The sequence below is a fragment of the Hylobates moloch genome, unplaced genomic scaffold, assembly GCF_009828535.3.
Source record: "Hylobates moloch isolate HMO894 unplaced genomic scaffold, HMol_V3 SCAFFOLD_15, whole genome shotgun sequence".
Classification (NCBI taxonomy): Eukaryota; Metazoa; Chordata; class Mammalia; order Primates; family Hylobatidae; genus Hylobates; species Hylobates moloch.
Window position 1 is genome coordinate 7,545,493 of NW_026652290.1, and position 26,937 is coordinate 7,572,429.

General features: G+C 59.4%; 3 protein-coding genes across 8 annotated transcripts; 2 read left to right on the plus strand and 1 right to left on the minus strand.

Annotated features, from left to right (window-relative positions):
• Nucleotides 1–270: 270 nt before the first annotated feature.
• Nucleotides 271–2,881, minus strand: ARL16 (ADP ribosylation factor like GTPase 16). 2 transcript variants are annotated; one of them, XM_058428366.1, is made up of 5 exons: nucleotides 2,787–2,881; nucleotides 2,631–2,688; nucleotides 2,099–2,212; nucleotides 1,133–1,248; nucleotides 271–978 (listed from the first exon to the last, which is right to left on the minus strand). In XM_058428366.1, exons 1-5 carry the CDS (start codon nucleotides 2,846–2,848, stop codon nucleotides 807–809), a joined length of 522 nt encoding a protein of 173 aa, XP_058284349.1. In that variant the 5' UTR covers nucleotides 2,849–2,881; the 3' UTR covers nucleotides 271–806. The 2 variants fall into 2 exon arrangements, with proteins under 2 accessions (XP_058284349.1, XP_058284348.1); XM_058428365.1 differs by having other exon boundaries at nucleotides 2,688–2,858.
• A 207-nt stretch (nucleotides 2,882–3,088) lies between these two features.
• HGS (hepatocyte growth factor-regulated tyrosine kinase substrate) lies at nucleotides 3,089–20,928 on the plus strand. 5 transcript variants are annotated; one of them, XM_058428700.1, is made up of 23 exons: nucleotides 3,275–3,539; nucleotides 4,065–4,162; nucleotides 4,697–4,781; nucleotides 5,722–5,797; nucleotides 6,258–6,350; nucleotides 7,947–8,070; nucleotides 9,425–9,477; nucleotides 9,917–9,985; nucleotides 10,693–10,817; nucleotides 12,682–12,760; nucleotides 12,833–12,931; nucleotides 13,049–13,144; nucleotides 13,958–13,996; nucleotides 14,067–14,210; nucleotides 14,307–14,366; nucleotides 14,923–15,136; nucleotides 15,468–15,640; nucleotides 15,715–15,855; nucleotides 15,932–16,106; nucleotides 19,279–19,412; nucleotides 19,507–19,626; nucleotides 19,820–19,942; nucleotides 20,307–20,928. In XM_058428700.1, exons 2-23 carry the CDS (start codon nucleotides 4,153–4,155, stop codon nucleotides 20,415–20,417), a joined length of 2,343 nt encoding a protein of 780 aa, XP_058284683.1. In that variant the 5' UTR covers nucleotides 3,275–3,539; nucleotides 4,065–4,152; the 3' UTR covers nucleotides 20,418–20,928. The 5 variants fall into 5 exon arrangements, with proteins under 5 accessions (XP_032033764.1, XP_032033765.1, XP_058284683.1 ...); XM_032177873.2 differs by lacking the exons at nucleotides 3,275–3,539; nucleotides 4,065–4,162 and adding an exon at nucleotides 3,089–3,197; XM_032177874.2 differs by lacking the exons at nucleotides 3,275–3,539; nucleotides 4,065–4,162 and adding an exon at nucleotides 3,089–3,197 and having other exon boundaries at nucleotides 19,856–19,942.
• A 1,324-nt stretch (nucleotides 20,929–22,252) lies between these two features.
• MRPL12 (mitochondrial ribosomal protein L12) lies at nucleotides 22,253–26,380 on the plus strand. The gene is made up of 5 exons (XM_032177879.2): nucleotides 22,253–22,403; nucleotides 23,077–23,263; nucleotides 23,466–23,549; nucleotides 25,739–25,873; nucleotides 25,959–26,380. Exons 1-5 carry the CDS (start codon nucleotides 22,330–22,332, stop codon nucleotides 26,073–26,075), a joined length of 597 nt encoding a protein of 198 aa, XP_032033770.1. The 5' UTR covers nucleotides 22,253–22,329; the 3' UTR covers nucleotides 26,076–26,380.
• The last annotated feature ends 557 nt before the right edge of the window (nucleotides 26,381–26,937 follow it).

Sequence of the window (26,937 nt, forward strand, 5' to 3'; positions counted from 1 at the left end):
CCACTGCGCCCGGCCACCAGCTTGTTTCTAACTCGAGGCCTGGCTCTTACTACCACACTCACTTCACCTGCCTCATGCCACCTGTGGCAGACGCAGAGTCAGGGTACCAGCGGCTCAGCAGGTTGGAGGTTGTGCTACAGCAAGAGGCCAGGTCTCAGTGGCACTGTGCAGTCCATACGCCTTGGGGGCAGTCCAGCAGGTCTCCAGGAAGGAGGGGAGCCAACCCCAATAGCACCACTCCAGGATGCAGAACACTCGGCCACCTGTAGGCCCTGCTCACCCAGTCTGGGGACAGGTTTTTATTTTTTTATTTTTTTTAAGACAGAGTTTTGCTCTTGTTGCCCAGGTAGAGTGCAATGGCATGATCTCGACTCACTGCAACCTCCGCCTCCCGGGTTCAAGGGATTCTCCTGCCTCAGCCTCCCAAGTAGCTGGGATTACAGGCATGTACCACCACACCCAGCTAATTTTGTATTTTTAGTACAGACAGGGTTTCTCCATGTTGGTCAGGCTAGTCTCAAACTCCCGACCTCAGGTAATACGCCCGCCTCAGCCTCCCAAAGTGCTGGGATTACAGGTGTTAGCCACCATGCCCGGCCCCTGGGGGCACTTTTTTCAGAGGCCAGATGTCAACTTCCATCTCTACATGCCTCAGTTTATGCATCATTGCATCTCAGCACAGAGCCCCATCATGTAGGGTTACTTTGGGTTATTCTGCCCCTGTGAGAAGAAACTATTGGCAGTGAAGCCATACTGCCCTCTGCCACCTCTCCCCAGCTCAGGCCAGCCGTGCCTCTGCCATGCAGTCAACCGTTGGCTCTGTGGGTGGCCTGGAGCCAGGCCAGCACCCCTGCCAAGCCAGTGCCTTCACGGGCGCTGATTTCTGCCGTGGTGATGTTCTGCTTGGCACAAGCAATGATGTCTGGAAGCCTGATTAATGACTTCATCTCCTCCGTGGACATGTAACAGGGTAGGTCGCTGGAGTGAAAGAGGTGCCCCATCAGAGCAGTGGCAGCCACACACCTGCCCCGGACCCCCAGCCACACCACCTCCCTACTGAGCCACGCTCCCAGCTGTAACCCCAGGGAGCCCCCGCCCCTGCTGTGCTCCCTCTCAGCTCAGAGACGCGTACATTTTATTGAAGAGTATCAGCACCGATGCTTCTGCAAGTTGTTCTGCAGAAAGGAGACCTAAGAGCTGCACACAGGATGCAGAGAGCTGGGTGGGGTCAGAGGCGTCCATCACAAACTGGGAAAAAAGAAAAAGCAGCAATGCCCCGCTACCAGACTTCCTCCCCTGGGCCTCAGACCTGGCACTGGGAGAGCAAAACTGCATTTTTAAATTTTTTAAATTTATTTATTTTTTGAGACGGAGTCTCGCTCCAAGTGCAGTGGCACGATCTCGGCTCACTGAAACCTCCGCCTCCAGGGTTCAAGTGATTCTCCTGCCTCAGCCTGCCAAGTAACTGGGACTACAGACACCCGCCACCACGCCTGGCTAATTTTTTGTACTTTTAGTAGAGACGGGGTTTCACCATGTTAGTCAGGATGGTCTCCATCTCCTGACCTCGTGATTCGCCCACAGCTTCCCAATGTGCTGGGATTACAGGAGTAAGCCACCGCGCCCAGCCCAAAACAGCTTTAAACAAAGCTTTGGGAACAAGCAGCAGCAGAGGGAATCGAGTTTTATGAGGACGACCTGGTGTCACTCGTCTCTGTCCTCATGTGGCCATCAGCTCTCCATACTGGAATCTGGGGCACAGGCCTTGTCAAGATGGGACCAACCAGAGGCACGTATAAATCCAACATAAACACAGACGTACCGGGGAGCGACACAGAGGGCTAAGTCTGTTCTCTGCGGAGCAACAGCCCTGCCCTCAGCAAGGCCTCTGTGAGCTTCTACTTGCCTGGGAGCGCAAGTACCAGAAACCAGACGGGGTGCCCAGCAGGAAGCAACACTAGCTAAGACCTATTTCCATGAGTAGTACAGTCACTAAATAACCCAAACCCCTTTCTACACACAGCAAGGTTGGGGACTGGACATCACAGAAACGTAGACACACTTCTCTAAAGGAAGCCCATGTGGGATTACAACCTACCAGAAGAGAACGGCAGTTTCCATAGTAACTGGACCAGATGGGGCCCATGCACCCCCCCAGCTCCCGGATGGTGATCTTTCTCTGTGCCACGATGTCAGTAAGATTGGTGCCCACCTATAGGAAAAACCACGATGCAGAGAGAATACAAGCGCTGTCCCGTTGTGAACTCCTGAAGAGCACCCTGCCCACACCTTACACGGTGGCCTGAACCCCGCAGCCCCATTCTCCAAGGGCTCAGTCCCTAAGGCAAGAACGGCGAGCAGGGACCGACGCCCATCAGTAGCTGGACTCGGTGTGGGAGCGACCAGCCACAGGAACCGTTGCGAGGGGAGAGGAAGTGCCCGTGGAGGGCGGCAGGCCTCCGCATCCCGCGCCAAATATCCTCAGCTCGGGCCGCCCCCCGCTCCCGAAGGCTGGCCTTAAGTCAAGACCTGACCCGCTGCGCCTTGGCGCGCACTTAGAGGAGCCCGGAGCTCTTCGCCAAGCGCAGAGCTGACCCCCCGCAACTCCACCCGCGGGGGCGGACACCTACCGTGGGCCGTGTCGGGGGCGGCTCCCCCAGGTCGCCCTTCCCATCCCGGGAGCTCACCTGTGCGAAGCGGTCAAGGACCCGAGCAGCTAAAGGGTGAGTCCCCGCCCCGGTCCGAGTGCCCCCCGCACCCAGGTCCCGTCCCCCCGCGGAAGGATATCCTGCAGCCGTTTCACCAGCAGCGTCTTCCCGACGCCCGTGGCCCCCAGCAGGAGACACATTCCGTGCTTCGCTCTACCCGGCACCCGTAGCTCGGCGCCGCGGAGCAAGGCCCGCCCACCGCCCACTCTCACTGGATAGTTCTCACCTCCGGACTGCTCATTGGTTCTTAGGCTCATTGTTCCAAGGGTGCGTCCAATTAGCGCGCAGCGTTAGTGGGGGAGCGGAAGACCCCGCCTCCTCGCAGCTCAAGGGCCGGCGCGGTGACGTGCGCGTGCGCGCACTGGAGGGAAAAGGCGGAAGCGGAAGTCGGGGGGCGCGCCAGCTCGTAGCAGGGGAGCGCCTGCGGCGTAGGGTCTGGGCTGGAGGTCGCCATGGGGCGAGGCAGCGGCACCTTCGAGCGTCTCCTAGGTAACGCGTCCCCACCCGACGGCACGGCCTTGGTCAGCCCGCAGCCTCAGCCCGGCGCTGAGTCAGCGCGGCCCCTAGGGCCCGAGGGGCGCGGACCGGCCGCCCTGCCCGCCTGTCTCCGGCCCGCTGTCCTCCGGGGCGCGGAGCCGCCGATCCTGGACCCTCTGCGCGGCCGTGGGGTCGGCGTCCGTCGGGCGTTGGTGAACTGGGCGCTGTGAGGGTCCGTGCAGGGCGCCAGGGGCGCTCGGCGTCCTCGCTCCTCCGCGGGCCCGGGCATTCGGCCGATTTCCCCTTGACCGACGAGCACCTGGCCGAGTGGGCCACAAGGCCTGAGTCATGAAAGTGGGTGACTCAGTCGGATGTTAGGCTCGCACTTAGGCTTCTGACCCAAAACACTGGGCCTCGAAGGGTGGAGCCGGCAGTGTTCTTTCTGGGACCTGCGAGCTCTCTTGGGGGCTGCGGGTCCCAGACCCACCTTTTGTTCCTACACTGGTTTCGGGAAGTGCCTAATGGTTTAGGAAGGCGTTTTCTCACGTTTTTGGAGGTGAAAGCTGATCCTATCTGAGCCTCCTGGAATTGACACGTTTTAGGAGGGAAACGAATGTTGATGTGCACGTGCCCAGCAGCCCCGTAGGGAAAATGCGTCTTCTGTTTGGGGGTAGGCGCTTGGGTGGTCGAATGGGCTGCCCCAAGCTTGCCTTTTTGTTAAGTATGGTTTTCAAGGAGGCTTCAAATGAGACACCTTCCTTGCCAAGGGAACCGGCAAGCAGACTATCTCAGCCACACAGGTAGTTCAGTGCTTCAGGGATGAATCCAGAGGTTAACTACTGAATCAGTATAGAAAGTGGACGTGGCTTGGCTTGTTAGGTCGTTTCTGTGTCCGGGAAAGGCGATGTGGGAAGAGCTGGAGCTGCTCCCCAGAGGGGCCAGTTGTTGGAGACAGCAGTGATGTGGTATGATGACAGGTATGCTGGCGAGTCCTCCTTGGAGCCCCGTTCTGCCCTTATTCCCAAAGCACTTGGCTTGGAGCGAGGGGCCTGGAGTGTACGCTGCAGGCCTTTCTAGCCCTTGCCCAAGCGAAGATCCCATTGAAACCGGGAGCATCTGGGCGAACGGGGACTCCAAGGGACGGGTGATAGGGTTCTTTGTTGAGAAGCAGCCGAGTCTGATGTTTAAGAGTGAATCAGCCTCTGTCTCTGGTGAGCTGTGTGACTCACAGCAGTGCTCTCGTCTCTCTGCTGAGTGTCTTTACCTCGCTCGTGGGTTGTGGGAGGGCTTGGACCGGCACCTGGTGTGCTCTTATGCTGTTTGCTGCTTCCCTGGGGAGGATGGCACTTCCCTGCCCATCAGCGCGCTCAGGAGGATTCTCTCATGGGTTTTCATTTGGTCCAAATGTCTAAAGGGGAAGGAGAGAGTCGCCCCGGCTGCTGCCAAGCTGGGGTGCTGCACGGGGCGTCCAGCAGGATGACCCCCCCCATTCATGGCGTTTTCTCTCTCAGACAAGGCAACCAGCCAGCTCCTGTTGGAGACAGATTGGGAGTCCATTCTGCAGATCTGCGACCTGATCCGCCAAGGGGACACGCAGTGAGTTAGCGGGGCCTGTGCCCTGACGCGGAGGAGCGGCCGTGCACTAAGCGGGGCTCGCTTGGTGCCCGTTGGTTCTCCACAACGTAGCTGACCACGTTAGGCTCTTATGTGGAGAACTGCGTGGTCTACATGCCAGGATGTTTTGACATCTTGGACAATTAAGGGGTTTTCTCTGTACAGCTTGCAGATACCTGGTTATGTTTGTATTTGCTTCAGGGTTCTCAAAGACTAAGATGGCAGACAGACTTTTTTTTTTTTTTTAAGACAGGGCCTTGCTTTGTCACCCAGGCTGAAGTGCAATGGCGTGATCTCAGCTCACTGCAGCCCCTGCCTCCCAAGCTCAAACGATCCTCCCACCTCAACCTCCCGCGTAGCTGGGACTACAGGCATTCACCATCACGCCCGGCTAATTTTTTGTATTTTGGTAGAGATGGGTTTTTGCCATAATGCACAGGCTGGTCTCAGACTCCTGGGCTCAAGCAATCCTCCTGCCTTGGCCTCCCAAAGCACTGGGATTAGAGGCGTGAGCCACTGCACCTGGAAGCAGATGACCTTTTCTTTTTTTTTTTTTTTTTTTTTTTTGAGACGGAGTCTTGCTCTGTCACCCAGGCTGGAGTGCAGTGGCCCGATCTCGGCTCACTGCAAGCTCCGCCTCCCGGGTTCACGCCATTCTCCTGCCTCAGCCTCTCCGAGTAGCTGGGACTACAGGCGCCCGCCACCACGCCCGGCTAATTTTTTTGTATTTTTAGTAGAGACGGGGTTTCACTGTGGTCTCGATCTCCTGACCTCGTGATCCTCCCGCCTCGGCCTCCCAAAGTGCTGGGATTATAAGCGTGAGCCACCGCGCCCGGCCGCAGATGACCTTTTCTCATCCTAGTTACTGAGACTATTTTTTTCCCATTTCTCTCTGCTTTTGTCAATGTCGTTTCCTTTTCAGAGCAAAATATGCTGTGAATTCCATCAAGAAGAAAGTCAATGACAAGAACCCACACGTTGCCTTGTATGCCCTGGAGGTAAGTAGACCCCCGTGCCTCAGTGGCCCCCAGGGTCCCCACCCCCTAGTCATGACAGCACGAGAAGAGTTTGTCCTGTGGCCTTGCCCACCTCCCTGGGCATACATCAAGCAAGAGAGTTTGCACTCAGCCTTGAGTGCCCGTGTGAACAGTGCCACCTAGGAGGGGGTCATGCTGAGGGAGAGACAGGAGATGGAGGAGGGAGTGGGCACCACTTCTTCAGCCGGCCCTGCGTGAATAAACACCAGAAGGCAGATCTCGTCGCTGTGCTTGGCAGTGAGACTTGGCGTCACAGGAAGCGGTGCCGTGCAGGCTGCTGAGTCTCAGATGTGGGTTCCCCACTGGCCTGACGGGCCTGTTGAAGGGCTCTGCTGTCCCACAGGGAGGTGGGTCTGTCCGGGAGGAGGAGGGGCCCTGCCCTGACCACTGGCCCAACTCTTCCCTTCCTGGGCGTCTGCAGGTCATGGAGTCTGTGGTAAAGAACTGTGGCCAGACAGTTCATGACGAGGTGGCCAACAAGCAGACCATGGAGGAGCTGAAGGACCTGCTGAAGGTGGGTGAGATGGGGGCAAGCGGGTGGCCACCCAGGCTGGCACCTTTGCTTCTCTGGATGTTTACTGGGCACTGATGACAGAACAGCACCAGGTGTGGCGGGAAATGTACAGGTGCAGATCAGTGGTCCCTGCACCGCACAAGGTCGCACTCATGAGTTGGAGAGACAGGGCCGTGAGCCCCAATATAGGGAGGCTAGGGTTGAGCAGGAGCCGGCCCGGGGTGCTGTCTGGAGGACCAAGGTGACAGCGACCCTGGGGCCTGGGGGAAGCTTCTGGGAGGCAGGGCTCAGGCACCTGCTGTCTTAGGGAAGGTGAGTAGATGCCACTGGGTGGGCAGGGCAGGTGGTGGCTATGGTGTGTGAGAGTGGCTGTGGTCCGGAGGGCAGGCTGGCCACATCCCACAGGTAGGGGCCTGGGAGGGCTCTGAGTGGGGGCTTGTAAGATTGGATGTCTGGCAGGGGTTAAGAGCTGTTTTGGAGAGCGAGGGCTTCATGCTTTCCTGGGCAGAGGAGGAAAAGCCCTCCAGATCCCCAGGAGATTGTGCTGGGGACACCTGCAAGGATTGTGCTGGGGACACCTGCAGGGACTGTGATGCAGTGGGGATGCTGCTGCAGGTGTCAAGGAGAAAGGGTGTCCCATGTGGTCAGGCTGGTCCCCTTCTGTCCCGACCCGTGGGCCGGACCTGGGTCTCATAGGAGACTCCCTGGACCCACACAGCTGAGAACCTGCCCAGGGATCCCAGTGGACAGCCAGGCCTCTCAAAGGCCCTCACTGGCCACCTTGGCTGGCTTCCTGTCCCGTCCTGTCCTGGCTGAGAGGCGGAAGGTGCCAGAGTCTGGCCCTGCCCGACCCTGGTGCACCCGAGCTCCATCAGTCAGGCTGCAGATCATGAGCTGGTTCGCTCCTTTGGGGTGGGGCAGGGCTGTGAATGGAAGGCGCCACTGAGGATGCAGAGGGGTTCTGGAAAGGAGCTTAGGCCGCGGTGCAAGTGCCCCGGAGCCTGCTTGCAGCAGCCTCTGATCGCACGCCGTCCTGCGCGTCACACTGGGACAGCGTCCCTGAGAGGGCTCTAGATGCGAGGCCAGGCTGCGCTCTAACCTGGGGGAAAGGGTGGCTGCAGGGGGCTTGGAGACTGCTCTGAATTTGGAGGCGTTTCTGGAGCGGCTGCCCCCCTGTGTCTCCCCGGCTGTGACTGGAAGGAGGGGCGTAGCCAGAGCGCCGCAGTGCCCCTGTGTTCTCAGCCCCAACACCATGCTGCCACCGTCAGGCCTGCCAGGCCCTGCCTGTTGGAGGCTGACGGGAACCGGGGATCCTGGGATGGGCAGGTCCTGTGGGGAAAGGGAGAGACAGGTGGTCAGGGGCACAGAGACGCGGCGTTGTTTGGCTCCAGCAAGTAGAGGCAGGCATGAGGTTTGAACTCAGGGTCTGGAAACAGGTTGGTGCACGGCCCCCATGCCCCATTTGGGGGGGCCCTCCCTGGCCTCTGTGTCAGCCCTGTCTACTCAGAGGCTGAGGTCTGCCAGCTGCTTCCTCACACCGAGGCCTCTGGCGCCTGGAGTCTGCTGCGGCCCACACCCCCTCCTCCCTGCCTGCAGAGACAAGTGGAGGTAAACGTCCGTAACAAGATCCTGTACCTGATCCAGGCCTGGGCGCATGCCTTCCGGAACGAGCCCAAGTACAAGGTGGTCCAGGACACCTACCAGATCATGAAGGTGGAGGGTGAGTCAGGACCGAGGTTGGGACCAGGTCGAGGCTTGGAACTGCCGGACAGTCAGGCCCAACGGGGACAGTGGTGAGGGGCCTGGGAAGATGGGCTATTCCCCGTGGTGGGAGGGAGGAGGGCGGTGGCCTAGAGCCAGGGAAGGCTGTGCGTGTGAGGGCGAGTTCACTCCGGCTCCTGCCTTTCTGGACCCAATGGCCCACGGGCAGGGGCAGGCAGTGATGGCAGACAACACACAGGTGAAAAGGCAGCAGACAGCCTGTTTCAGAGTAGCAGGACTCTTGGGGACTGGGTTGGGCTGTGCAGTCAGGGAAGGCCTCTGGAGGAGCTGCCCCGAGTGTCAAGACTGGAACAGAAGCCAGAGCTGGCGTGAGCAGGCAGGCAGCACCCGTGGGCAGACACTCAGGGTTGAGGCCCCAGGGCAGAAAGGTGGCCAGCGTGTCCAGAGGAGCGTGCGGCCGGGCTTGCACACCGAGGGCCTCCGGGCTGTGGGCTGGAGTTCAGCGTTGCTCTCAGCGCAGCAGGAGGCCTCTGGTGGGTTTTCATCTAGGCTGTGGCAGCCAAGGTGTGTTTCTTAAGGGTCCCTCCCGGCCATTGTGGCCGTGGAGAACTGGGGGATTGTGTATAGAGAGGTGGGTGCTTCAGGATGCATTTGCAGGTCTTGGCTGGTGCTCGGCCCACTCAGTGAGAGAGAGGTGGGCATGGCTGCTCCCATCTATGTGGGTCCTGTGTGGCCCTGAGCTCTGCTGAAGACGAGGCTGAGAGTGTGGGGAATGGGGCGGGCTCCAGGGGTGGTGTGTCCCCGCTGCAGGAGTTGGACGCTTGCCCTGTGGCTGCAGGGTGGGCAGGACCAGTGTGGAGAATGCAGGGGAAGAACGCAGGGGGCGCTGCACGAGCTGCCTCGGACTCTCAACTTCGGGGTGGTGGACGTTGGTGGTCTGTGCTCCTGTCTCCTTCCTGGCGTGGGAGCTTTCCTGGATTTTTTCTGGGGTCTTGTCTCAAGCATAGCTCGAGGTCTTGTCTTCAGGAACAGTGGGAGCCCTGGCCAGAGAGCAGAGGGTGAGGGAGCCACTCGGCGGGCGGGGCCTCGCAGGGGCCTCACGCCCTGATGGGGTGGGAGCAGTGTCTCAGGAAGAGGGCAGCAGGGCCTGGCTCTTGTCTGCTGCCACAGTGAGGATAGAGGCCCCATGGGGAACCAACCTTGGGGGCAGGAGGCTGTCTCGGTGCCCCCAGACACCTTCACTTGGGTACACGGTTACTGCTGTGTCGCAGCTGCCAGGAGTGAGGAAGGGGCTCCCGGAGGTCTTGCAGGCCAGGTGGGAGTGGGCAGTGACTATGGCTTCATCTCTCCAGGACACGTCTTTCCAGAATTCAAAGAGAGCGACGCCATGTTTGCTGCCGAGAGAGTGAGTGTGGGCGGCCGTCAGGGGTCCTGGAGTTGGGCTGCTCAGGAAGTGTGAAGGGGAGTGCTAGGACCCCGGCTTGCTTGAGGGTTGGTGGCTGAGCTCTTGTCTGTCTGGGACCTGAGGATGCCCGTGTGTCCTGGGCAGAGGCGTAGCAGCTGTCTCTGCAGGGCGAGGTGGAGACGTCGCCCGAGGGCCTTTAGAGTGGCTAGTGGGCTCGGGAAAGGAAAACAAGCACCTTTGACGAGGAAGGAAGTCCCTTCCTCAGGCCTCGGCAGCTTCACCCCAGGCCACGCAGCTGGGACGGGTCGCCTGGGGCATTGCTCTCGCTCGTGCTGGGGTCCTCTCTGGGTCCGTTGCCTTCTGTGGGGCGGGGGAGGCTCTGTGTCTCTGGGGCTGGTGGGACGGGAAGCGTGTGGTCCTGACTGCCGCCCCTCCTCAGGCCCCGGACTGGGTGGACGCTGAGGAATGCCACCGCTGCAGGGTGCAGTTCGGGGTGATGACCCGTAAGGTGAGTTCCCACCTGGGGGGCTCTGTCTACAGCCCCGGCCAGACACCAGGTCCCCTGCCATGCACAAGGCCACCGTCCCTGCTGGGCCTTTCCTTCCTGGTGGGTGGTTCAGGAGGTGAGTGCAGCTCGTAGCGGGTGGCAGTGTGGCGTCAGGAGGGGGACAGTGAGGGCCCACGTAAGGGCCTGATGCCACTGTCTGGGCTGGGCCCAGCCTCACTCTGGAATTATAATGTCTTAAACCTAAGGCTGCAGGCCTTGCCACAGTCACTCTCCTGCTTGCCAGGGCCGTGTGGCCCCCTTCTCTGTGTGGCTTAGCCCATCTGGATTCTGACCCCTCGAGCCATCTTCACACCAAAGCCCCGTCCAGGCTGGCAACCGGGAATGCTTGGGGTTTGGGGCGTCAGCAGCTTCTAGCATCCACTGCACTCACAAAAGCTCGTGTTTTATCAGCAGAATTGATGTATATATTTTTGGGCCCTTATTTTTAATTTACCTTATTTTCCCCAAAACGGTGGTTGGCGTTGGACTCCTGGGAGCATGTCCAGGTTCCCCGGCCTTAATGTCTTCCCAGGCACTTGTTCTGCTTGTCCCTTACCTTCCCCCACCTGTGAGGCCCAGCTTCAGCGTTGTACGGGGTGGTTCTGGGCCGGGTGGCACATCAGGGTCCTCCAGTGCCTGTGACCAGGCCCGCACACCCCATCTTACAGCACCACTGCCGGGCATGTGGGCAGATCTTCTGCGGAAAGTGTTCTTCCAAGTACTCCACCATCCCCAAGTTTGGCATTGAGAAGGAGGTGCGCGTGTGTGAGCCCTGCTACGAGCAGCTGAACAGGTGAGTCCCCGCCCCCGCCTGGGCTGCAGTCGGGGCAGGTTCTCCAGTCTGGGTTTTCTGTCCCTCTTGGCCATGGTGCCCGAGGCCTGCAGACCCCAGAGGGCCCTCACAGCACAGCAGCTGGAAGGTCAAGGGAAACCCAGGGCGGCCGCATGCCCTCAGACCCTGCCCCACACTAGGGCAGGTGGGTGTGTGAGACTGGGCCCTGCGGCTCCAGGGACCGAGGCTGCCCCGACAGACCTGTTGCTTGGGTTCGGGTTTGGGTTCGTTTGCATTTCAACTTTTGGAATAAAACTTACAAAAAAGGTGCAAGAGTAGCACAGAGAAGCTGCGGGGCCGCAGCCAGTGCCTCGGCGGTCAGTGTTTGGTCGCAGAGTTTACTCTGCCTCCCCTCTCCTGCGCGTGCGCGTGTTCACACAGGTTTTATCCTGAGTTTGTTTGAGTGCAGACATCATGCCCGTTGGCACTCAGATCTTCGCCTGTGATCTCTGAGAGGGACAGTGCTCTCGTGGCCACAGCAGTCGTTCAGGACTGCGCTGCCACCCAATGCTGGCTTCTGCTCTGTGGTCCACGTTCCATTTCTGCCGTGGTCCCAGCAGCGTCGCTGTGGGTCTGGCCTGGGTCGTGCATGTTTTGTATGTGGGCTGTGCTCCCTCCTTGGTTCCCTTTTCCTGGAACGTGTCACTGCCTCCCTGTCTTGCTCCGTGGACATTTCTGGGAGGTCAGGCCGTGGCCACCTGGCCCTCTGTTCAGGTCTGAGGCTTCCACCCACTTATGTTCGGGAAGCCCAGGAGTGAGGCCATGCCCTCCTCAGGGCGTCCCATCCAAGCCAGCCATGTCCGGTGATGGGCTGCTGCCCGGAAAGTTCCTTTTCCTTCTCGTAACTGAGAAGAACTTGCCTTGAGCCACGTCAATGTCCTGTCCGTTGCAGCCACTGCCCACATGTGTGAGTCTGCTGTGACCCAGCGGCTCCACGGCAGGGTATCCCAACGCCATTCCTGCCTTCACACACACTTGCTGGCATTTCCCTGTCCCGGGGGCTGTGCAGGTCTGCCTCAGTGCGGACTTTTCTCTTAGAAAAGAGCCCCAGGTCGGCCGAGCACAGTGGCTCATGCCTGTAATCCCAGCACTTTGGGAGGCTGAGGCGGGCAGATCACGAGGCCAAGAGATCAAGACCGTCCTGGCCAACATGGTGAAATCCCATCCTTACTTAAAATACAAAAATTAGCATGCGTGGTGGCAGGTGCCTGTAGTCCCAGCTACTCGGGAGGCTGAGGCAGGAAAAGCGCTTGAACCTGGGAGGCGGAGATTGCAGTGAGCCAAGATCGCGCCACTGCACTCCAGCCTGGGCGACAGAGCAAGACTCTATCTCAAATTTAAAAAAAAAAAAAGAGCTCCAGGTCAAAGGTCAGCATGCGTGGTTTGAAATTACGACCATGCTGTGAGCCTGCGGCTCTTGGACTACCTGGGGCGCCCCGTAAGAGCTTACTGGGCATGACAGTCACTGCCCTGTCTGCCCCTTTTTGGGTGGGGCCCGTCCCACGGTGGCGGTGTCGTGTTTGGTTTCCCGAGTGCCGTAGGAAGGTCTTCGCAGGCCGGGCTGGTGTCCTCAATGTCCATTTTCAGGAGAGGAACTAGGGCTTACCCTGAGGGACTCACCTGGGCCCTTGTGGCTGGTGTGATGCCCTCGAGTCCTGCCCTGCTCTGCTCTGGAGTATGGCCACTGGGACACCTGTGGCTGTGGAACCACTGCCCTCACTCTGTGGGAACACTTAGAGGAGCCCGCAGAGGTGTGGTTGAGAGCTTTGGCGGGGGCAGGGCAGTGTCGGCGCATGGTGACCTGCAGCATTCCTTGTGCCCACAGGAAAGCCGAAGGAAAGGCCACTTCCACCACTGAGCTGCCCCCCGAGTACCTGACCAGCCCCCTGTCTCAGCAGTCCCAGGTACTCAGCTCCCGCCGTCCCGTGGGTACCTTTTCCCCGGGGCCCCCCCTCACCCTACCCGCTTGTCCTCAGCTGCCCCCCAAGAGGGATGAGACGGCCCTGCAGGAGGAGGAGGAGCTGCAGCTGGCCCTGGCGCTGTCACAGTCAGAGGCGGAGGAGAAGGAGAGGCTGGTAAGCCGGGTGGGGCGGGGCGGCCTCGGGAAGGGCCCAGCTCCCCTGGACGTGCTGCGGTGGGGCCAGAGGGGCGTCACGTGCACCCAAGTGACGCCCCTTCTGATTCTGCCTCAGAGACAGAAGTCCACGTACACTTCGTACCCCAAGGCGGAGCCCACGCCCTCGGCCTCCTCAGCGCCCCCCGCCAGCAGCCTGTACTCTTCACCTGTGGTGAGCGGCCCTCGGGCTGGAGCTGCCTCGCCCGGAAGGCAGTAGGGTTGATGGGGGGCGCGGGTCCCCGAGCTGATTTAGGTTGGTGGGGGATGCGGGTCCCTGGGCTTCCTAGAGAGGACAGCCCCAGCACACGGGCGGACGTTAGGACAGAGTCCCACAGCTCCAGGCCCCCGTTCCTCCTGGTCCCTGGTTTGGCCCTTGGGACTGAGGACATGGAACAGGCTGTGGGGGAGGCGCCTTGTTGGTGAGACCCCGTCTCTTCCACACCCCTCCCGCCCCACAGGAACTGAAGGACTTGCTTTCTGGGGCATCCACGTCACCTCTCCCTGGCCTCACCTCTCAGTAGAGGGTGAAGAGGCAGCCTGTTTTGCAGGAGGTTGGGTCAGGGACAGCAGGTTGAGAAAGTCATTTTGTAGGTTCCGTGGAGTGGCCAGGTCACTGCCCCAGGGAGCCACCCCTTCCCTTCTTCCCCTCCTTCCGGGCTGTCGGCTGGGGCCGCACACGCTGGACTGTGGGGGCTGTCCAGTGTCCACCTTGAGGCCGCAGGGCTGGCCCGGTGCCACCCTGTTCCTCCCATAGCAAGGTTAGGAGCCTCGTAGGACAGCAGTGCTGCCAGCCTCTGTGGAGTTCTAAGCATCTGGAAGAGGAGAAAAGATGGCGGCTCAGATGCCAGGAACCAGAGGAGGGCACGGAGGGAGGGCCCAGGCTGCAGCTCTGGTCTCCAGGATCTGCCACACTGGGGCCGTCCCTGTCCCTGCCGAAGCAACTGGCTCTGTCACCTGTGAGACTCAGATGCCCCTTTCTCCCCAGAACTCATCAGCGCCTCTGGCTGAGGACATTGACCCTGAGGTAAGTCCCGGCATGGGGTGCGCCCTCTCACGGTTTCTGGCCTTGGGAGTGACCCCGTCATTGCCTGCAGCTCGCACGGTATCTCAACCGGAACTACTGGGAGAAGAAGCAGGAGGAGGCTCGCAAGAGCCCCACGCCGTCTGCACCTGTGCCCCTGACGGAGCCGGCTGCACAGCCTGGGGAGGGGCACGCAGCCCCTGCCAACATGGTGGAGGTGAGGGGGCCACTCCCGGCATTCCTAGTGGCAGGGTCCCTTGGAAGGGGTGGATGCGGGACAGGTTGGAGGCCCCACTCATTCTCTCTCTTCCAGAACCCCCTCCCGGAGACAGACTCTCAGCCCACTCCTCCCTCTGGTGGCCCCTTTAGTGAGGTAAGCTGTGGCTCCCTCCACGGGCCAGGACAAAACATGGCCTCCTGGCCCACAGCACCAGGCACATGGCACAGGTGCCTGCCCTAACCAGAGGGCCGTGCCAGGGCAAGGGTGTCCACCCCAGCCCGGCCCCAGCCTGCCCTGCCCTTTGTGGCCTCTCCCAATGGAAACTCTATACCAGGCCGTGGTCCAGAGCTTGGGCCACTCTCTGTGGACCTAGCATGGACCTGAATATTCCAGAGCAGCCTAGAACCATCGGATGAGTCCTTGGCATTGCCTGGGGCTTCTGGGCTGGTTGGCTGTCAGAGCATAGGTCCCTGGAGAGGGAGCAGGCAGTGGGGCCCTGAGCCAGCTCTGTCCTGACCAGGGCTTGCTGCTGGACAAGGACCCTGCCTCCAGGGCCTCGCCTTCCTCGGCTGTAGAAGGGGCTGCTCGCATAGGGAGCAGACGGACTCTGCTCCAGGCTTGAGTGTAGCTGGGTGCCTCCATCCCAGGCCCCACCAGGGAGGCTGGCTGGAGCGTGGCCGCACTCATCCAAACCCTGCTCTGCCTGCAGCCACAGTTCCACAATGGCGAGTCCGAGGAGAGCCACGAGCAGTTCCTGAAGGCGCTACAGAACGCCGTCACCACCTTCGTGAACCGCATGAAGAGTAACCACATGCGGGGCCGCAGCATCACCAACGACTCGGCTGTGCTCTCGCTCTTCCAGTCCATCAACAGCATGCATCCACAGCTGCTGGAGCTGCTCAACCAGCTGGACGAGCGCAGGCGTAGGTGCCCGCGTCACGGGGCCTCGGCGCAGGGGCAGCCAGGTGTTGTGAGTGCCGTCTTGGGCCAGGGCCTCCCTGAGGGTGCTGGGCTCTTGTGAGTCCTTCATTGGGGCCGTGGCTTCCTCCAGAGGGTCTCAACAGGAAGTGGTCTCAGTGATGACCATGGCCTGCCCTGCCCAGGACCCTCTGCCTGACTCCCCCAGAGCCCAGTGCCTTCAGAGCCCTCTGCAGAAGGTTGGGCACAGGGCAGCCCATCTGTGTGTCCATTCCACCCAGGAGCTTCTCGGCACTGTGCCGGAGTTGTCAGGGTTGCTCTGTCGTCTTCCCACAGTGTACTATGAGGGGCTGCAGGACAAGTTGGCACAGATCCGCGATGCCCGGGGGGCGCTGAGTGCCCTGCGTGAAGAGCACCGGGAGAAGCTTCGCCGGGCAGCCGAGGAGGCAGAGCGCCAGCGCCAGATCCAGCTGGCCCAGAAGCTGGAGATAATGCGTCAGAAGAAGCAGGTGCAGTGGCTGCCCAGCCACGGGCCGGGGCGGGCTGGGGGACCCCGCAGCATAACCACGTTTTTGCCGCACAGGAGTACCTGGAGGTGCAGAGGCAGCTGGCCATCCAGCGCCTGCAGGAGCAGGAGAAGGAGCGGCAGCTGCGGCTGGAGCAGCAGAAGCAGACGGTCCAGATGCGCGCGCAGATGCCCGCCTTCCCCCTGCCCTACGCCCAGGCATGTGCCATCCTCCTGCCACCCAGAGGCTCGTGGGCTGAGGACCAACTCTCACCACTGTCTCCTTCGTCCCCAGCTCCAGGCCATGCCCGCAGCTGGAGGCGTCCTCTACCAGCCCTCGGGACCAGCCAGCTTTCCCAGCACCTTCAGCCCCGCCGGCTCAGTGGAGGGCTCCCCCATGCATGGCGTGTACATGAGCCAGCCGGCCCCTGCCGCTGGCCCCTACCCCAGCATGCCCAGCACCGCGGCTGGTAAGGATGGGTCGGGGCAGAGACCATGCTTTTTTTCCCTCGTCTTTATTTTAGCCGAATTTACAAAAAAGCAGTAAGAATGGTGCGAAGCGTTTTCCCAATCGTCCCGATGTGAATGTTGTCCCTGCTTTTTCCTGTTTCCACACAAACGCGCTCACACAGGCTTTCGTGCTGGAGCCGTGTTTCAATCCGTGTGTGGCAGGTACTGCCCTCTCTCCTGAATGCAACAGCGAGCATTTCCTGAAAGCAGCAGGCGCTGGGCTGCCGATCCTCGTCTGTAGCAGGCTCAGCCCTCATGGACTATCCCAGTGGTGTCCTGTAAACAGCACGCCCCCTGCTGCGTGGTGTCCCCCGCCCCCCCCGCCGCCTTTAATCTAGAGTGTTCCTCAGTCAGCCTTTGTGTTTTGTGACATCGACTGTCCCAAGAGCACTGGCCTGTCCAGTCCTCAGCAGACCGTCCTCAGCTTAGGTTTGTCTGGTGTCTCCACGTGGTGACCGTTAGGCTGTGCTTTTCCTCAGAGTGGCAGTGGAGGTGACGTGCATCCTGTCAGTCCCATTGCTGGCCATTCGGCTGAGACGGTGTCTGCCGGGGGTTTTCACTGTGAAGTGACTGTTTTGCCCTTTATCAGATGTGTCTTGGGGGAGGCTTTCCAAATACCCTGGGACTCCTCAAGATCTAGCATTTTTTGCTAATGTTGCCTGTGTTTATTACAGTGTTTGCCAAATAGCGCCTTCTAATTCTGCCGTTGTCTTTCCACTGGCGGGAGGTACGCTCCCCACTTTCCTACTTATCGTCAGTCACAGCGGCGTGGAGACGTTTATTTTTTCTTTCAAAGGTGACACTCCTCTGTCATCACTCTTTAGAGTCTCGCTGTCACCCAGGCTGGAGTGCAGTGCCATGATCATGGTTCACTGCAGCCTCGACCTCCTGGGCTCGAGCAGTCCTCCCACCTCAGCCTCTTGAGTAGCTGGGACTACAGGATTGCACCACCATGCCTGGCTAATTTAAAAAAATAAAAATAAAAGGGCTGGGCACAGTGGCTCATGCCTGTAGTCCCAGCACGTTGGGAGGCTGACGGGGGTGGATCATGAGGTCAGGAGTTCAAGACCAGCCTGCCAGGATGGTGAAACCCTGTCATACTAAACATACAAACATTAGGTGGGTGTGGTGGCATGTGCCTGTATCCCAGCTATTCCGGAGGCAGAGGCAGAGAATGAATTGAACCCGGGAAGTGGAGGTTGCAGTGAGCCGAGATTGCGCCACCGCACTCCAGCCTGGGCAACAGAGTGAAACTCCGTCTCAAAAAAAATGTAGAAATGAGGTCTTTCTGTTTTGCCCAAGCTGACCTCAAACTCCTGACCTCAAGTGATCCGCCCTTGTCGGCCTCTCAAAGTGCTGGGATTACAGGCGTGAGCCACCGCACCCGGCCCGTTACTTTGATGCTCAAAGTTTCCCAGGTGTGGCCGTGGGAGGCGTCAGTGGCTTCTTTGTTGCGTAGGGCCATCGGTTTGGGATGCTCCTGAGTTTCTGTTGCTAGATACTCTGTGCTCGTCTTGTACATTCTCAACCCTGGAAGCAGCCATTTCTCCAAGGAGCCCTTGTTCTCTTTAGTGGAGGGTGGTCTGGATCTTGGTTAGAAGCCAAGATCGAGATTCTGGGTGTGCTCACAGCTCTAGGTTGTTAGCAGACAGAGCTGGAAAGTGTGTATATGAATACAAGTGCACAGTTGTGGGTGTGTCTGTGTATGTGCGAATACATGCATCTTTGTATATGATAAAAACCGTGAGTGCAGCCAGGTGCGGTGGCTCACGCCTGTAATCCCAACACTTTGGGAGGCCGAGGCGGGTGGCTCACCTGAGGTCAGGAGTTGGAGACTGGCCTGGCCAACATGGTGAAATCCCGCATCTACTAAAAATACAAAAATTAGCCGGGCATGATGGTGCGCACCTGTAGTCCCAGCTACTTGGGAGGCTGAGGCAAGAGAATCACTGGAACCTGGGAGGCAGAGGTTGCAGTGAGCCGAGATCATGCCATTGCCCTCCAGCCTGGGTGACAGAGTGAGACTCCGTCTCAAAAAAAAAAAAAAATCCATGAGTTAATTCCAGTACTTGCAATTTTAATCCAATAGCACAGTTTTCTTTGGCATTGTTTTCAATATACTTACTTGCTCAGCCCTGGAATACACAAAAAGTAGTTTTAAGAATGCTAACCTGGCCTGCTGTGGAGACGATGCCTCCTAACTGGAGTGTAACATTTGTCTGTAGTTCTTGTCATTTGTAGCCTGAGGCCGTGGAATCCACATTCTGGGTTCAGAAGTTACTGGGATTCACTATCCCGTGCCATTGGTCAGACCATGTCACTCATTTCAAATACAGTTTGGCTCATTTTTTCTGATTTCGTTCCATTCTGGGATTCTCCTCTCATCCTTGTTGGTTTATCTTCTTTTCTTTTTTGAGATGAAGTCTCGCTGTGTCGCCCAGGCTGGAGTGCAATGGTGTGGCCTCAGCTCACTACAATCTCCGCCTCTCAGGTTCAAGCAATTCTCCTGCCTCAGCCTCCTGCGTAGCTGGGATTACAGGCGCCCGCCACCATGCCCAGCTAGTTGTTGTATTTTTATTAGAGACAGGGTTTTACTATGTTAGACAGCCTGGTCTCGAACTCCTGCCATTGTGATCCGCCTGCCTTGGCCTCCCAAAGTGCTGGGATTACAAGCATGAGCCACCACGCTCCACCTATGTTCCTTTTTTTAGAAACGTGAAACCTGAACTTGGTTCCAAAAGTCACAACAAAAAGGAAAACTCCTGGCCGGGTGGTGGCTCCCGCCTGTAATCCCAGCACTTTGGGAGGCCGAGGCGGGTGGATCACCTGAGGTCAGGAGTTCGACACCAGCCTGACCAACATGGTGAAACCCCATCTCTCCTAAAAATACAAAAACTTAGCTGGGTGTGGTGGTGCACGCCTATAATCCCAGCTGCTCGGGAGGCTGAGGCAGGAGAATTGCTTCAACCCAGGAGGCAGAGGTTACAGTGAGCCGAGATCACGCCACTGCACTCCAGCCTGCGCGACAGAGACTCTGTCTCAAAAAAAAAAAAGTAAAACTCGAGTAGGGTGTCCCTTCCTCTCCTCCCCATTGCCCTGGCTGAATCATCTCCCTTGTCTTGTTTGTCACAGATCCTAGCATGGTGAGTGCCTACATGTACCCAGCAGGGGCCACTGGGGCGCAGGCGGCCCCCCAGGCCCAGGCCGGACCCACCGCCAGCCCCACTTACTCATCCTACCAGCCTACTCCCACAGCAGGCTACCAGGTATGCAGGAAGGCCGCTCCTCTCCTTCCAGGGCCAGCCCCAGCCCCAGCCCCAGCCCCAGCCCCTTCTCCCATGGCACTCATTCCCTCCGCAGAACGTGGCTTCCCAGGCCCCACAGAGCCTCCCGGCCATCTCTCAGCCTCCGCAGTCCAGCACCATGGGCTACATGGGGAGCCAGTCGGTCTCCATGGGCTACCAGCCTTACAACATGCAGGTACAGCCACCTCCAGGCTTTGCTGGGGGCCGGGGTGGGGGAGCAGTTGATGATGCTGAGGGTCCCTTGGTGAGGCTGGCGGGCACTGGGTGGGCTCCACCCCTTCTGCTCCTCCCCCTCCACTCTCTGGGTGCTCCTTGTGGTCACCTTCGGATTGTTGCAAGCCAGAAACACCCCGCCTGCCTGGTCACAGGGCTATTCTCTCACATCTGGCATCTGCTCACAACAGAATCTCATGACCACCCTCCCAAGCCAGGACACATCTCTGCCACCCCAGCAGCCCTACATCTCGGGGCAGCAGCCCATGTACCAGCAGGTGAGCCATTCCCAGGGCCTCACAGCGGCATCCACAGGGCACCCTCAGGCTTCATGGTTTACCAGTGGGTCCCCTGGCCCCAGTAGGGATTGTCCCATACGCCTGCTCACAGGGGGAGATGCATTCCTGAGGCCTCTTCTCAGCAGACAGAACGAGGACGCAAGTCTTAGGGCAGACACACGTGTCCGCAAGTGTAGACAGGAAAAACCGTGAATTTACTTGAAAGGCAAAGGCCACATGAGCTTCAGTCAGTGGACGTGGATTACAAGCACTTGTGGGTCTGTGGCTCTGCTGGGACAAAAGCCTTCCTCCCCTGGGCTGGGGAAGGGAGGACCAGGGCCATGCCTGCTTTCCTCCTGCACAGATGGCACCCTCTGGCGGTCCCCCCCAGCAGCAGCCCCCGGTGGCCCAGCAGCCGCAGGCGCAGGGGCCGCCGTCACAGGGCAGCGAGGCCCAGCTCATTTCATTCGACTGACCCAGGCCATGCTCACGTCCGGAGTAACACTACAGTTCACCTGAAACGCCTCGTCTCTAACTGCCGTCGTCCTGCCTCCCTGTCCTCTACTGCCGGTAGCGTCCTTTCTCTGCGAGTGAGGGGGGGGGGCCTTCACCCCAGGCCCACCTCTTTTCTTGTCCTCAGCCTTCTGCAGTCCCTGAGTTGTTCTCTGCTTTCTTTCCCCAGGGCTGGGCCATGGGGAGGGAAGGACCACCTCCCAGGGGAAGCCCCCAGCCCTGTGGGTCATGGTCTGTAAGAGGTGGCAGGAATGGGGACCCTCACCCCCCCCCCGCCAGCCGCCTGTGCCCTCTGGCCCCACTGTGAGCTGGCTGTGATGTCTGGGTGTGGCCTGGGGCTCCCTCTGCAGGGGCCTCTCTCGGCAGCCACAGCCAAGGGTGGAGGCTTCAGGTCTCCAGCTTCTCTGCTTCTCAGCTGTGATCTCCAGTGCCCCAGAATGGTACAGCGATAATAAAATGTACTTCAGAAAGCATCAGCGTTTTTCTTTTTTTAATTAATTTTTTTGAGATGGAGTCTCACTCTGTCACCCAGGCTGGAGTGGTGATCTCCGCTCACTGCAAGCTCCGCCTCCTGGGTTCAAGCGATTCTCGGGCCTCAGCCTCCCAAGTAGCTGGGACTACAGGTGCACCCCATTACCATGCCTGGCTAGTTTTTGTATTTTTAGTGGCGACGGTGTTTCACCATGTTGGCCAGGGTGGTCGTGAACGCCTAACCTCAGGTGATCCACCTGCCTCGGGCTCCTAAAGTGCTGGGATTACAGGCATGAGCCACCGAGCCCGACCTGCATCAACGTTTGCTCCGGGGACAGGTGGTCGGGCCGATGGCCCAGCTGCAGGCAGGGTCATTTCTAGCCTGTCCCTCCCTGAGGCTGCGTGCCAGGGTTCAACTGTGCCCTGCGCCGCTCTGCACCGACCCCGCCGGTGGCTGGGGAGGAGTTTGGGCTTGGCGCCTCCTCCTGTGTAGTGGCTGAAGCTTCCCGGGTGCTCCTCATTCCTGGGAAGGGAGTCGGTTGATGGGAACGGTGGGGGCTCAGCGCTCCGAGTCCGCGGCCGGGGGCGAGCGGGGTTGAAATGCGCCTCCCGAGTGTTGAAAGCGGCAGGCGCCGGCCTTTGCACCTAGAGGCCAGGGCGTCTCACGCACCTTCACATCCAGGCCTCTTAGGGGAGCACGGCTTTGGCTTTTCCAGGAAGGAATGAACTCGAACGGACAGGGAAAGAGGAGGTGTGGAGAAGCGGGCAGGATAAGCAGGTACTGGGCCCAGGCCGCCCTTGGAGGCTCAGCCGTGCTCTCCCAGGAAGCCACCTGGGCGTTTGAGGCTTTAGCTAGGAAAGAGGATGTCGCTTGCGGCTGCGAAGGCGCCAAGGCCCAGAGCTCACGCCTCCGCCCGCGACGGCGGCACTGGGGGCCCGGAGCGGGCGAGAGACGCGGGTTACTGCGGGCTTCGGGGCCCTAGCGTCGACCGCGACGTTCGCTCGCATCGCGAACGGACAGAAACCCGTGAGCTCTGGAGAAAGAACACCTGATTCCGGAGCCCCCAGCCCCCGTCGCTCGTTTGCGCGACCCCAAAACCCGGCGGGACGAGGGTCGACCGGTGTTCAGCTGCCGCCACAGACAACGCTTTTGCGTCTGCGCGGCGCGCCGCCTTGTGGGTAATCTCAGGGTGAGACGAGGCTAGCGCGAGGTGCGGCTAGAGCGTCATTCCCGGCTCGAATGCCCGGCAGCCGTGGCGGCTAGAGCGTCCCTCCCCAGCTCGAATGCTCGGCAGCCGTGGCGGCTAGAGCGTCACTCCTCAGCTCGAATGCCCAGCGGCCGAGGTGGCTAGAGCGTCGCCTCCTCCCGGGGAACCGCGTGTGACCTTCCAGCCCGCGGACCGATGCTGCCGGCGGCCGCTCGCCCCCTGTGGGGGCCTTGCCTTGGGCTTCGGTCCGCTGCGTTCCGCCTCGCCAGGTACGCGGGATCCTGGGGCGCCAGGACCGGGCCGGCAGGCAGGTTAGGGGGCGGCCGGGCACTGAGGGGTCGATCTGGGCGGAGGAGGGCAGCGGGGCCGGCCTCCCTGCAGCGGACAGGCCGGGCTTGGGGGTCCCATCGGGGGCGCGGGGAGGAGGCCTCCCGGTGCGCACGCCCCTTCCCTCCTGGACCGTGGAAAGCGCCGGGGTCGGCCCTAGATGACCTTGGACGATTCCCTGCTCCTCCCTTGGCCTCAGCCTTTTACGCAGCAAAGGCCCATCCGTGGGTGCGGCGTTTTGCGGCCACGTGGCCCCATGTTTTGGGAGGCTTTGCGCAGGAAGATGCACCTAAGTAATAGTTTCACCACCCCTGGGTTGATGTAGTTCATTCAAACCAAAAACTTGAGGTTTGAGTGGTATGGCTACAAATAAACACGTGGCTTTCTAAGGCTCTTTGAAGAATTTAAAGTAATTTGCAAGTCTTACCAATACGGACCCCCTGAGGTGTGAGAACCCTGGACTGGGACCAAGGAGCTGGGTAATTTCCGGCCCTAGTGATTACCAGCCTGAGCTTATGGCACCCACCAGTCCCCCAGTTGTCCTGCCCCCTTAGTCTCTGCAGACCCTTCCATTCCAGGACTGACAAGTCTGTTTTAATTGGGGGTGGGGGCTAGGCGACAGGTGCCATGTGTCTGTGCCGTGCGACATATGAGGAGCAGCGGCCATCGGAGGTGTGAGGCTCTCGCTGGTGCACCCCTGGATAATGCCCCCAAGGAGTACCCCCCCAAGATACAGCAACTGGTCCAGGACATCGCCAGCCTCACTCTCTTGGAAATCTCAGACCTCAACGAGCTCCTGAAGGTATCGTGAGAGGGTGGCACAGACCCAGGGGCTGGAAGTTTGGGGGCTCCTGTGTTTTGTTCCTGGTGTATTTTGGGAGTTTGGTAAATTGTCAAAAGTGTGTTTGTCCAGGTGCAAGGTCCATGCCAGGCTAGTTGCCCCTCCTCAGTAGGTTCCGGCTGGTGTGAGGGCCAGCTGTGGACACTGTTCTCTGTCTCTGCAGAAAACGTTGAAGATCCAGGATGTCGGGCTTGTGCCGATGGGTGGTGTGATGCCTGGGGCTGTCCCTGCTGCAGCAGCCCAGGAGGTGAGTCCTGGGCAGAATGAGGCATTTCTGTGGTGTCCAGTTCGCCTGTGGCCTCATGTGCCATGGTGTCTTATCTCAGGTTCTGCAGCTGCCGTCATTGTCTGCAGCCTGCACACCTGTGCCGGCCTCCTGCAGCCTCCTGGGACCTACTCCGTGCCATGGATGTGCAAGTCTTTGCATGTGGAGACCATGTTTCTAATGGAGGGAAACACTAAGCTGAGGGAGGAAAAAGAGGCTGGGCGTGGTGGCTCACGCCTGTAATCCCAGCGCTTTGGGAGGCCAAGACGGGTGGATCACGTGAGGTCAGGAGTTCGAGGTCAGCCTGGCCAACATGGCGAAACCCTGTCTTTACTAAAAATACAAAAAAAAAATTAGCTGGGCCTGGTGGCACGTGCCTGTAATCCCAGCTACTTGGGAGGCTGAGGCAGGAGAATAGCTTGAACTCAGGAGACTCTGTCTCAAACAAACAAATAAATAAAAATAAAAATAAATAAATAAATAAATAAAAATACAGAAATTAGCCAGTGTGGTGGCAGGTGCCTGTAATCCCAGCTACTTGGGAGGCAAGAGAATTGCTTGAACCAGGGAGACAGGTTGCAGTGAGCCAAGATCATACCACTGCCCTCCAACCTGGCAACAGAGCAAGACCCTGTCTCAAAAAAAAAAAAAAAAAAAAAATAACAGAGGAAAAAGAAAGGAAGAAATTATACCAAATAGAAGATTGTAAGCATTGTGGGGAAAAGGAGGGAAGAGGCTCAAGGTGGGAGGGAGAGTTCCAAGTTCAAGGTGGGCTTCAAAGAGGAGGCAGACGTTGAAGAGAGCACGGCCTTCCTGGCGGAGGAGGGGGAGGCACCAGGGTCACCAGGTAAGAGGGTGTCTGACAACTCAGGGAGCAGCAGCAAGGTAGGGGGCTGGCGCAGGCGAAGGGGTGTGACAAGCAGCTCTGTCCTTGGGTCTTTGCAAGGAAAAGGAAACCAGCGAACTTGAAGCCGCCCGTTGAGTTTGGTCATTGGGTTGCGTGAACCTCTCCGCCGGAGCCCTCCCCTCAGCCCCTTTCCCCAACTGGGGAACCAGGTCGTGTACTGTAGAGTGTCCCACGTTCCAGATGCGTGGGGTGCCCATGGGGCGTCATCACTCATGCCTGGGAACTGGAAGGTAGTTTAAAGGCTGATTAGATTCAGGCCGAGCGTTTGGGTAAGAACAGTTGGGATTACTGTAGAGCCTGTTGTGTAAACTATTGCTTTTGAGGAGGGAGGAGATGCTATTAATAGCTTTCCCAGGCTGTGGGGACACGCAGCCCCCTGCCCTCGGGTGGTGCTGGGTCTCCATGTGCCACGTCAGAAGCTCAGTGTGCCCATCAGTCCCATGGCGGGTTGTCAGTTTGTCATTATGTGTGCACTGCGGTGTAGCTGAGAAAGGAGTGGCGCTGCTTTTATCTACAAAGCACTTTTGGTGTCGTTCTTTCCTGTCTCATAAGTTACGCTTTCTAAGCGAGAGGGGAGTAGAGTATTGAGGCAAGGACTGTGAAGCATGTTTTTATTTATTTATGAAACCGAGTCTCACTCTATCACCCAGGCTGGAGTGCAATGGCGCGATCTCGGCTCACTGCAGCCCCCGCCTCCCGGGTTCAAGCAGTTCTCATGCCGCAGCCTCCCGAGTAGCTGGGATTACAGGCGCGCACCACTAGAGACAGGGTTTCACCACGTTGGCCAGGCTGGTTTCAAACTCGACCTCAAGAGATCCACCCGCCTTGGCCTCCCGAAGCGCTAGGATTACAGGCGTGAGCCCCCGGAGCCACCACTCCCGTCCGAGGCATGCTTACGAAGTGGTAGTGGGCAGATCTGCCTCTGACTAGCTATGAGAGAGAAAAAGCACCAGCTGGACTCGCAAGGCCGAAGCAGGAGAATCGCTTGAACCCAGGAGGTGGAGATTGCAGTGAGCTGAGGTCGCACCACTGCACTCCAGCCTGGATGACAGAGTGAGACTCCGTCTCAAAAAAAAAAAAAAAAAAAAAAGCACCAGCTGGTTAAGGATTGATGAGTTGGGAGACATGACTTCCAACTCCAGGCTTCGCTGGGGCCTCCGCTGCACCTCCCTTTGGGGCTTTAGAATGGGGTGGCCCAGCAGTGGAGGTGTTAGCTCCCCCCAGCCCTTTGTCACCTGGCTCCCCTTCTTTCTTGCTCCCTAAGGCGGTGGAAGAAGATATCCCCATAGCGAAAGAACGGACACATTTCACCGTCCGCCTGACTGAGGCGAAGCCCGTGGACAAAGTGAAGCTGATCAAGGAAATCAAGAACTACATCCAGGGCATCAACCTCGTCCAGGTCTGCGCCGCGGTGGGGGTTCTGAGGCCAGGTTCCGTTGTGGCGGCCCAGGGCCCCCAGTCCCTGACTTTGCTCTCTCTGGCAGGCAAAGAAGCTGGTGGAGTCCCTGCCCCAGGAAATCAAAGCCAATGTCGCCAAAGCTGAGGCGGAGAAGATCAAGGCGGCCCTGGAGGCGGTGGGCGGCACCGTGGTTCTGGAGTAGCCTCCAGCTCGGAGGACTTGTGTTCAGGGGTCCCTGGGACCCGGGCGAGGTCCCGCCCTCCCGTGGTCACTGGCTCCACCCCCGGCACCAGGCGCCCAGTGGAGCCGTTTGGGAGAACTGCCTGTGCCACGCAGCGGGGCTGGACAGGCCGCACAGACCTACTGTGGCGGGAGGGAGGGGCGGCTGCTGCCTGGTGATGGCACCAGGAGGCCCACCAGGACGCGCCACCGCTGAATGTGCCTCTGGTGGCTGCTGAGAAAAATACACTGTGCAGCTCAGTGTGTGGAGTGCTGTGCTCAGGCCGGGCTGCCGGGCCAGTGCGGGGATCCGGGCAGTGTGTGGAGTGCCGTGCTCAGGCCGAGCTGTGAGGCCAGCACGGGGATCGGGGCTGGTACAGGGTGGGAGGCTTGTTCCTGCCTCCTCAGCAGACATCTGAGAGTCTACAGACATTCATCGGGTCCCTGGTGTGCAGGGCCCTCTCCTGAGACCCCACAGTGGGCCTGATGGACGGCAGTGGTGTGGAGGACCTGGGCAGTGGGAACCTCCCTGTTTTCAGTGTTGGCCCTCTTTAAGGCAACAGGAAATTCAGCACTTGCCTGAGAAATCGAGACAGCCTTGGAGCCGGCGATGCCACCCCTAGCTCAGGCTGCAAGTACCCCTGAACCTAAGCCCAGCCAGGGGGCTGCACAGGGGGAGTGGGGAGGGCTGTGGGATACACCTGGCATCTGCAGGGTTGGGGTGTCAGCTGTTCCTCCGGGGCCCTTAAGTGGGGTATCCTGGGACCTGGGCAAAGTGGCAGGAGGGGCTTGTGGACGTGGAGACTGGGAGTGCCGGGGCCAGCTTGGAGCACTGGTCACTGTGC

Bases quoted from the DNA above. Each gene is read 5' to 3' on its own strand.
- MRPL12 (XM_032177879.2), top strand. From the start codon at position 22,330: ATGCTGCCGGCGGCCGCTCGCCCCCTGTGGGGGCCTTGCCTTGGGCTT. The intron at 22,404-23,076 runs GTACGCGGGATC...GGTGGGGGCTAG, and splicing joins GCTGCGTTCCGCCTCGCCAG to GCGACAGGTGCCATGTGTCT. The intron at 25,874-25,958 runs GTCTGCGCCGCG...TCTCTCTGGCAG, and splicing joins AGGGCATCAACCTCGTCCAG to GCAAAGAAGCTGGTGGAGTC.
- ARL16 (XM_058428366.1), bottom strand. From the start codon at position 2,848: ATGTGTCTCCTGCTGGGGGCCACGGGCGTCGGGAAGACGCTGCTGGTG. The intron at 2,213-2,630 runs GTAGGTGTCCGC...TTTTTCCTATAG, and splicing joins CGCCCCCGACACGGCCCACG to GTGGGCACCAATCTTACTGA. The intron at 979-1,132 runs GTACGCGTCTCT...CTTTCACTCCAG, and splicing joins CTGATACTCTTCAATAAAAT to CGACCTACCCTGTTACATGT.
- HGS (XM_032177873.2), top strand. From the start codon at position 3,161: ATGGGGCGAGGCAGCGGCACCTTCGAGCGTCTCCTAG. The intron at 9,986-10,692 runs GTGAGTTCCCAC...CCCATCTTACAG, and splicing joins TCGGGGTGATGACCCGTAAG to CACCACTGCCGGGCATGTGG. The intron at 12,761-12,832 runs GTACTCAGCTCC...GCTTGTCCTCAG, and splicing joins CCCTGTCTCAGCAGTCCCAG to CTGCCCCCCAAGAGGGATGA.